We start from the raw sequence: 10,000 nt of genomic DNA, 5'->3' as shown, positions 1-10,000 counted from the left end.
TTTGAAAGATGAATTTTTGTTCCAGATTCTTGCGGCTTTCCGTCGTACCTAGATGTAGGGAAAGGCCGCAGATAGCCATGTGTTTTTTGGAGTGGTTAGGCAGATTAAAATGGCGAGCGACTGGCTTGGATGCATCCTTGTCATTCTTCTCAACATCGCGAAACGTTCAAAAGACCTTGTTTTGTATTTTGGTCATTTTGGTTTCTCTCTTCTTTCTTTCAGACGTGAGACCTCCTACAATTACTTGCCCTCAATCCATTTCCACTCCCACCGATCCAGGCAAACCAACTAAAAGGGTTTGCATCCCCGACGCAGTTGCCGTCGATAATAGCGGTCAGCAGCCAACTATCTCGAACAACGCCGGCGTGCAGTGTAAAGATTTTGAAGTTAGCGGGATTCCACATGAAGTAAGATATACTGCGAGAGATGCCGCTGGCCTCACGTCTACATGTGCACTTCAAATTAGGGTTTCAGGTAAGAAACTGGAGAAACTGTAGAGATGGTTAGAATTCGAGACACGCGTCGAAGGGTTTGGTAAATTCTCTTCTCATATTTTTACAGATCAAGAGCGTCCGCGCATTGCCTCGTGCCCCTCTGACTTTAAGAAAGAAACCAATCAAAACGAAATCCGTGTAACTTGGGATTACCCTGTCTTCGAAGACAACTTTGATCGCCCCCCGGTACAGCTTACTATCAGCAGCAACAGAAGCCCTGGTGCCACATTTCCCTGGGGGAGATACCAAGTCGTGTATACGGCGACAGATAGAGCCGGAAATAAAGCCACTTGTGAATTCTACTTGGAAGTCGGGCGTAAGTGTTCTTTTCTGAGGACGTTTAGATTATGTGGGATGTTGGGAGTCGTAAATAAATTTTCCTTTAGGAAGGCTTTGGCAGATAATACCGCCGAGAGGAACTGTTAAAAACACTTCAGTTAGTAATTAAATATAACTTATAATTTTGTATAATTTAGCATGGCGTTCGATTCACGGCAATCCTGTCAGGATGAAATGTGAGACGAAGCAAAAATCAATGAAACTTACTTCATCTGTCATCTATAAATATCGGTGAACTTTCTTCTTAAAAGAGAGAGACTAGGTTAGGATAGGAAAAGCTCAGGCTGTTATGAAAACAGCAGCCTTCCGTTTTCAGCCGCGTTTTCCGTTTCACACGGTAAACCCGATGCTATACCTGAATCCCTCAATTGTTCGAGAATCGTTAGTCGAAGAGATACTGAAAGCATCTGCGTTGACCAATGAGAAAATAAGGCCACTAGAAATTGATTTCTTACAACTGGCATTGAAAACAGAAACAAAGCAACGCAAAATGGCGCTGTAGTGACTAAAACCACGTAAATACCAGCCAGATTGCTTTCTTGGCTGAAACATTTCATCCAGTTCTCATAATATCATTTTTCGTCTCTCTTGAAATACGACTTTTTACAGTATTTTGAAAGGTGAAAATTTGCTTGTCTACCGTCAAGTTACTTTTCATTTGTTTCTCAGCTGATCTGCTTGCTTCAATTTGGAGGTACAAAAGTCAGATCGACTCGGATCGACGGGAAAAAAAGATAAGCCGGAAGGCAAAAATCAGCATAGCGTTATATTTAATTAACCGATCAAAGTTCAAAAGTGTCAAGAATGTTTATTTGCAAATGGCGAGATTAGCCAATACGAGTCGGTCGGTCCAATCCGGTTTTGAACCGACCCCTCTCCCCTCCGCTACTCCACCTCTTTACCTTTGTACTTTACCCCTCCAACCCCACCCCCTCCCCCTCCCCCCTTCCCCTGAGTAGACAATGCGTAACAGCCCTATGGCCTAGGTATTCAATCGTCTTTGATAAACGTCTTTTTTATTGACCGTATTAATTATCTTCTCTCTGAATATCATTATTGCGCCAGCTGTTCCTTGCACCTATTTCGAGGCACCTGCTTATGGGGTAAGATCCTGTAACAAGAATACTTCGGACTCCAATGGCATACTTTACGAAATGGCTTGCGTTATACAGTGTGTGCAAGGATATTCCTTCGCTGATCCAGCAGCCGTTAATACTTACCTGTGCCGGTCAGATGGCACTTGGCTGAAACTCCTCTACGGTGGTCAATTTCTTCAACCAGTTTCCCCCAAAAGCCTGCGCCCTTGGCCAGATTGTGCACGTAAGTAAACGTGTATGACGTGGAAGTCATTATGCAACCTGAACGGAGACTGTCTTACCAAATGTGCTTTTGTGACACGGGATTGAGTTTGTTTGCCATAATCATTGTTGTGCCACCTGGAAATCAAATTCCTGCCGTTTTAAACTCTTCTCACAACTGAGTGGAGTCATAATTGATCGAAAGAGTCATAAGAAAGCAACTAAAGAAATACATCACAATGTTTGAACCGTACATTCCAATGAACCTAGCCACCCGTACCATTCCCACAAGTCTCCTATGACTCCGATTCACTACTTGCACAATCCCATAATACATCTCTATCACCCCTCAATACTTTTGCATAACCATTGTTTGCAATTTTTCCTTGGACATTAAAATGTCCAACGAGAAGTCGAAAACAATGCCTATGCAGATTTTTGGGGGAGGGGGGAGGGGGGTGAAAGAGGTGTATTCTGAGATTTGTGCAAGTGGTGAAAAATAGAGCCTCCGTGGAAGTTACTCGTAAGGTCATAGTTTCCACTAGAATTTGTCCTCGTTACTTGCACTAGAATTTCCTCGAATATCCCCGGCATCGGCATCGAAAAAACTCACTTCTTCAGTATTATTTTCTTATAATTTCGGTCCAACTTAAAGTCTTGCGCCTCAACAACATATACGTGTCTGTGACTGAAAATGCTCCAAAAGTTTAGAAAGTACGAAATATGAGCGAAAAAAAAAAGGAAAAAAATCCGAGCGAAATCGAAAAAACTTAATGAAGATGCGATGTTGTGTAATACCTTGTGGTCAGACAGACGCAGGCTTATCACAAAAACATTTCTTACCTTCTGGAGTACCTCTAAGCCTCGGAATTGATCCAAACTTTCCACAAAAACGTTTTTTATTTGGCTTTATTCAGAGAGAAATTTTGCGTTCCGACGAAAAAAAAAATTAGCTTGGCAACGCTTAGCGCAATTATTTACCATATAAGGTCATTCTAAGGGATTTGAGCTGATAAACGAGATTTAGTGAACCAAACGCTTAGCGCAATTATTTACCATATAAGGTCATTCTAAGGGATTTGAGCTGATAAACGAGATTTAGTGAACCAATCAGAGCACGAGAAATGCGTTAACCGAGGTTGAAAATTCAATAATAGCCCACTTTCGATATATTAAAATTCAGTCCTAAACAAAAGGCATCATCTCGAGGCTCTGGGGAATAAACTCATACAAATCCTTATATTTATTCCCCAGAGCCTCGAGATGATGCCTTTTGTTTAGAACTGAATTTTAATATATCGAAAGTGGGCTATTGCTAATATTTCTTTGGTCTTCGCGCTGACAGAGGTCGCATACTTTTCTCCATTCATCTGCCACGTGTAAGCACGCCTGGTGCCCAGGATACATTCAAGTCAATAGCCCTTTTCACGGTTAGTTTTTCTCATTTGCATTACAATGTAATCTAGCATGTATGTGAGGCAATTTCGGGCTATTTTGTAGTTTTAACGCGAAATTGCCTCGCTCCCACGTTAGAATACATTGTAATGCAAATGAGAAAAACTAACCGTGAAAAGGGCTATTAATTAATAAGCAGTTAGAGAAGCATCCCCTTGTACCCATCCAATTGCACATAGTGTGACTGCACATTTGCATCTAGAGTCATTTTGCTGGCAAAAGCCGGACAGGCTATGTCCAGGTTGGAAGATGTACGCCGACTTTGATAAGAATTACGAAGTGTCCTCGTGCCCCGATCTCAACTTTGCAGAAATACATCACGAAATGTCTTCAAAACTCTGCTATTCAAGTACAATTACGAATAAGCTAACTTAAAAATAACACGAACGCAAACCTTAACCCAAAAGGCTACAATTACACAGATGATGCTTATACTTAACGGGACACTTCGTGGCGTTTATCAAAATTAAGCGTTCGGCCGCAGTCTTTATTACTTGCAATCTTAAGCCGATGACACACAGCTCAAGATCTTGCAACAATAGAACTTTGAACAATGTTTCACTGAGACGTGTTGATCGGAATAGAGCTGCTCTCGATTTTCGTTCGACAACGTTCAACGTGTTGAATAGCATATTTCAAAAGTCAACATCGCATGACACACAGTTTAACATTTGTTGAACAACAGCTGCAACATTTGTTGATCAACTAATGTTGAACCGTGTGTCACCGACACAAGTTGAAAAAGAGTGCTTCTTGTCGCTTCCAAACTGAATTTAATAAGAAAGACTCCTAATTCTTGCAGACCTAATAAAGTACGACCATAGTTCTTTAACCTGTGCATGCAAAATTCTCTTTAAAGCCGAGCAAAACGTGAACGCCGCAAAAAAGAACTTCACTTTTTACACTGGGTCGTGTTCTGCCAATGAGCAAGAAGCCTTGCTGAGGATCCGTCAGAACTTTTTAGATGCAGTGAGTCAAAGTCCGCTGGCTAAATTAACATTGTGTGACGTCAGTCAAGGACAAGATTGCGTGGTTGAGAATGTGCGAGTGTACTGTGGTTCTAACTCTAGGAAGAGAAGCGTGGGCGATCAGAGGATTATCACACTAGATTTTGTGATGAAGGACAATAATGCTTCCTCAGATCCCAAGACAGAGGCTGCTAAGTACGTGTAGTCTATGGTTAACTCATGATTATCGGTAGAAATCACATGTAGAATGATTCCGAGGTGTTGAAAGCTACTTTTTCTTAAAAATAATATTATTAAATAATTCTGAACTTATTTAACTGTCAAGTGTATTTGACGCTTAGGCACTGATTGGAGACAATGCACAGAATCAACCCATAGCAAATGAAAGAGTGGTTTTTGAGGCGAGGGGAAAACCGGAGTACCCGGAGAAAAACCTAATGAAGCAATGCAGAGAACTACCAAACTCAACCCACATATGACGCCGAGGCTGGGAACATTGGTGGAAGACGAGTGCTCTTACACCACTTTAATCTTTTATTAGGAAGCTTTCAATCACGTAACTTAAGCGGTTTTTGGAAAGGTCTTAGAGCACTGCGAGCTCCTAAGCCAGATTCCATTTAGCTCTTATTCGATTTCGATGAGGAAGGAAAACCGGAATACCCGAGAAAAACCCTTGAGTCAGGTTGAGATCGACTGGAACTCAGTCCACATACCATTGTAGTGGCCATCCTGACTTCCTATTTTAGTGGTAAAATCAACCTCGTCCCCAGGGTGCTTTTCCCTGGCTTTGGGTGGGACGGGTAATGGTAAAATGTAGGGATATAGGCAACACTATGTCAGTATTATTTATATTCGAGGGAGCGTTCCGTTTGGCTTATGAAAATTACTGAATAGCGGATGTTCCCATTTGCTTTCAATGTTAAACACTGCTGATTCAGTTCAACTGTATTATGAATGTTTCTGGTCAAAGATTTTCTATGTTCTTTCTTTTTGACACTCATCATGGACTGAAAATCGGGATTATCGAAAAAAAAAAAACCCGCTTATCGACAAATCCTCTTTTGTACCTGACACATTCATGTGGTATTTCACTTAACAGGGTAAAGAAGATGATGTCCGATTTAGATGTCCTTGCAAAATTTGTGACAGAGAACTTTCCTGCCGACGCTCACATGCCTGACCTCCAAGTGTATACTGCTAACAGTACAGCAGCATGTCCCGCCGGTAAAGTTGTGATGGTGGCGCCCGGAAATAGCCCAGTACTGGAAAGAACAGCATGTGGTAAGGCTGCCATTACATGTAGCAGCTTAATTCTTGTTTCACACCAAGGCTAACTGCGACGACTTGAAAATGTTCTCTCAGTTTTCGAGTTCTTATCAATTGCCATCCATGCCGTCCATAATACCGGTAGACGATGACACAATAAATGATAGTTCCCCATGGCAGCTACTTTGTTACTGATGTTACACCACAATCATCAAATTAAAATATCTTAGAATAGCGAGCCGTATTTATGACCAGTTCTCCGTAGTGAAGGGTCGGTGGTTGAAAGTAATCTCTATATCCTGCTAGAGGATCGGTATCGAAGTTGCCAGAGTTGCTAAAAATTGGACTGAAGTGGCAGATAGAACTTTAGACTACTCAAAAGCCTTATATTACTTTGCGGCCAATCACGTGCACGTTCCTTGGAATTCAAGTGAATGATCAAAACTCCTTTGATGTTAACGTTTTCTTTAGGGCGTGTGCATGGTACTTCTTTTTATGTGAAAGAATTGCGATTCAATGTTTCCTTCTTATTTTTTTAATCTTTGTTATATTTTTTTCAGTCGAGTGTCCAGCAGGTTCCTACTACAACAGGGACAGTCAAACATGTCAGAACTGTCAAGAGGGAACCTACCAAAATAGCACGGGGAAGATGACCTGCATCCCATGTCCTCAAGGCACGTGGACTGTTGGAACTCACGCGAGAAACTATACTGAGTGTTTCGGTGAGGCGTCTGGCTTTTGACCAACGATCAGCATATCGATCTTATGCCCTTACTAATGAGTTAGCCTCGTCTCTAGCCTTTGGCTCATTAATTGTCTTTCAGACGGATACGTCGATTCCATGTGAATCCTAGTCTCCTTCGCATCTCTATTTCGGGATTTCACCCAGCTCTCCCGTTTCGTAATAGGAATCCATTTTGCAAACTGGACATTCTTAAAGTTGAAATGGAACAAGTATGAGAAGTAGTCAACGCGGGGAAAACGATTTGCAGCTAAAAAGATTATCCGTACACAATGGAGAGCAGGGGTGGCGCACTGGTGAAAGACTCAAATTGTTCATTATTGCACGAAAAATATGTAAATTGTCATACGTTTCGAGGCTGCTGCATCTTCATCAGTGGATAAAAAGCAACTAGCCTCCCACCAATGTGGCCCTGGCTCGATTCCCGGTCCCGGAGTCATATGTGGGTTGAGTTTGCTGTTGGTTCCCTCCCTTCTCCGAGAGGTTTTTCTCCGGGTACTCCGGTTTTCCCCTCTCCTCAAAACCAACACTGCCAAATTCCAATTCGATCCGGAATGCACGGACACATGTTGAACGAGCTCCTGAGCGCTCTTAAGGTTTTTCGTGGGTAAGTAAACAAATTCCAAATTTCAAATTCCAATTCCATACTTTTCAATTCCAATCCAACTGGAGGGGCCGAAAACACAGGTCAGTGCACCGTTTCTCGAAAGTCCCGAAACCTTTCAGACCTTTTTCGTGTGTCATCCAGCTCCACAATAATTTTTTTTTTTTTTTTGTTAACGTGGAAACATGTTAAAAGAGCAGCCTATCAAAACAAGCGGCCAGCTTCCTGAAGCCCTTACCCTATTTCAGACCCAAATCTGCCAATTTTCCTAACCCTATTTCAGACCTGACCAAACATTTCACACCTGTTTTAATTTCAGATGAATTTTAGCTGTTACACGGTTGGCGTAGTAGTTTGGGAAGGGCTTATCGCCTCATGATGAAGAAGTAGCTTCTTGTAGAAAACATACCTAATTGAAGACTTGAGTGCTCAAACCGTACCTTATTTAAGACCAAAATGGTCAAAATCGATATACTATTTCAGACCGAAACGGCTAAAAAACCGTACCCTTTGGGGCCGCACATACCTATATGGCCCATATAAAGGAGTGCCCTCCGGGGGGTACACACACCTTTCGTATCAGCTTCGGACAAGCCAACATATTATTAGTTATTCTGTTAAAATCATCCTCAAATAGCTTCATAAGAACCTTTCACTGAGTTAGCCTAGTGCAAGGTACGCACATGATTTACTTTTTTGTCTCAGAAATATGTGAACCAGGTGAATACACAGTTGTTGCGGAGTCGGGCGTTATGAACTGCTTTATGTGTCCAATCGCTACGTACCAACCCAAGTTTCGTGGAACAAAATGTGAACCATGCCCAGCAGGAAAGACAACTCTTCAGAAAGCTTCCACCTCTATTGCAGACTGTCAATAGGCAATTGCATGGTAAAGTATAAATGTACACATTTTTTCAGCGATAGTTGATTTTAATTCAATAGAAATCATCGGTGTAATTGCCAATGACCAACAAATAGAACCAAAGTTATCTACCGGACCAACTAAAGTGACTCTACTTCACGATAGCGTAAGGAGGCTTCAGCATGCACGTACTTAATTAGGGAGGGCGAGATAGGGGCTCCGGAGAATTTCTACAAGAAATATCTCGAGGAGAAAGGCAAAAATATCCTAGATATGCAAATACGTCTTGTCACTCCTTGTTCACAATTTTGGAAACCATGCTCTCGTGAAACTGATCCACTTTTGAGGGAGGAATGGGTGATACCTACTTACTATGGTGATACCGAGAGCTATGGAAGAACAATTCAAAACGCTTGTCAAGTGTATCTTTGTGTCACGTGGAGTTTTTTTAACTGTGTCAAAGTGTAGTATATTCATCAACAAAATGATTGAAATTGAAAACTACGGTTAAATTGCTTAAAAGATAGAGGCAAAGTTAAAAACGAAGACGGTTTGAGTAGTTGGAAAAATAGAATTAAGGCTGGAAAATTCCAGTCTTAATCAGAGTTCGAGCCCATGACCGTTTTATTATGTTTTTTATTTAAAAAAATCGCTTAGTACCGCTGAATTCAGGTACCAGTATGTATTATCTGTAATACAGTTTAGTAAATAACTTTACTTTATTAATAACTGACGACCGCTGTTTTTTCTGTTCTCATCTCCACAGGATAGCGTAGAGTCGTGCAAGTGTCATTTCTTCATATTCAAAGTTGAGTGAAATCACACTGTACTGGCTGTGTTCTATGGGCTGAATTTTGAATGTTGTATTAAAAATCACATGCAGAAGAGTCACCAGCAGTATTTGTAGTTTTTCGTTACCCTGAAGAAAGCTATAAATTTCAAAACTGACCCAGCACACTTTGAAATATTTCTCTTGCACTGAGGTAGAAATTACGGGTGTTTATGAAATAATCCATGGCTGTGTTTAGATGAGAGTATTTGTAATAGTCTTGTAGTAGTCAAGACCACAATTTGAGGGGAATTGTGCGTTTTTTGACAAAAGCATGCATGAAACTTCTCACCAATGTCAACCAGGGCACAGTTAACAATTTTGGATATAGAGGCATGCCTGAAATGTCCTAGGACCGAAATAAGCTGGTTTTGAGAAAAATTCTGACGTCAGCAGTTTTCTTGAGACATTTTTTTAGTGCAGAACGTGGTTGCATTCAATCTCGACCCCAGAGCTCTTCTCTTGACTGAGGGAGAGAAGAGCTCTGGGGAACCCTGAAACAAAGTATCCTCTCATTGGTTTTAGTGAAGAACAATCAAAAGCGTCTCTAATTTGGTGCATTCATGTTCGCACGAGGAGTGAGCAGGCGCCGCAAGGTTCAAATGGCCCATTTTTGGCTATAACAACCGTACGGCGCTTGTTCTCTGACATAGAGTTTCCCAGAGCCTTGGGTCGATCCGAGGCTCTGGTGACGAGAATGGGTTGCATTAAAAGAGTTTGTTGAACGGAGTGTCAAGACTTCCAGAAAATATAAAAAATGAATTCGAGCATAATATCACCAGGGATTTGAATTGTTGCTAAGAATAAGCATAATGTAAAAAGAGCATGTTGATATAATATATATATATATATATAAAACTAAAATACTTCTTTTCACAAGTAATCTATAACTTTCAACTAAAGATGTCATCCTAAATTAAACTGACCGAGACATGTTAATTGATCCTACTTAATTATGTAAAACGGAGACCATGTAGACGGGCCCTAAATATTGAAACTTTGTTGATCATAACCAGTCTCGTGTAATTTACGACAGTTTGTCCAAGTTGTCGCAATACTGTTTCACTAATGATAAAAAAAAACAGAGATTTCGAAAATCACCGTAAGCACTTGCATAGCGAATTCACAGCTCTACTGAATTTT

The 10,000-nt window shown here is 41.1% G+C and overlaps 1 protein-coding gene across 4 annotated transcripts in view; it reads left to right on the top strand.

Annotated features, from left to right (window-relative positions):
- The window catches only part of LOC138016694 (sushi, von Willebrand factor type A, EGF and pentraxin domain-containing protein 1-like), a 27,831-nt gene extending 18,916 nt beyond the window's left edge, over positions 1-8,915 (top strand). For all 4 annotated transcript variants that reach the window (XM_068863890.1, XM_068863888.1, XM_068863887.1 and 1 more), the window contains 8 exons: positions 223-474; positions 562-810; positions 1,899-2,153; positions 4,446-4,749; positions 5,654-5,835; positions 6,381-6,542; positions 7,872-8,055; positions 8,795-8,915. In XM_068863890.1, coding sequence (XP_068719991.1) covers positions 223-474; positions 562-810; positions 1,899-2,153; positions 4,446-4,749; positions 5,654-5,835; positions 6,381-6,542; positions 7,872-8,044 — 1,577 coding nt within the window. In that variant the 3' untranslated portion in view covers positions 8,045-8,055; positions 8,795-8,915. The remainder of the gene's footprint in view (positions 1-222; positions 475-561; positions 811-1,898; positions 2,154-4,445; positions 4,750-5,653; positions 5,836-6,380; positions 6,543-7,871; positions 8,056-8,794) is intronic.
- Positions 8,916-10,000: the final 1,085 nt, after the last annotated feature.

The sequence above is a fragment of the Montipora capricornis genome, chromosome 9, assembly GCF_036669925.1.
Source record: "Montipora capricornis isolate CH-2021 chromosome 9, ASM3666992v2, whole genome shotgun sequence".
Classification (NCBI taxonomy): Eukaryota; Metazoa; Cnidaria; class Anthozoa; order Scleractinia; family Acroporidae; genus Montipora; species Montipora capricornis.
Note: the sequence above shows the minus strand (reverse complement) of the source record. Positions and strands in the feature narration are given on the sequence as shown.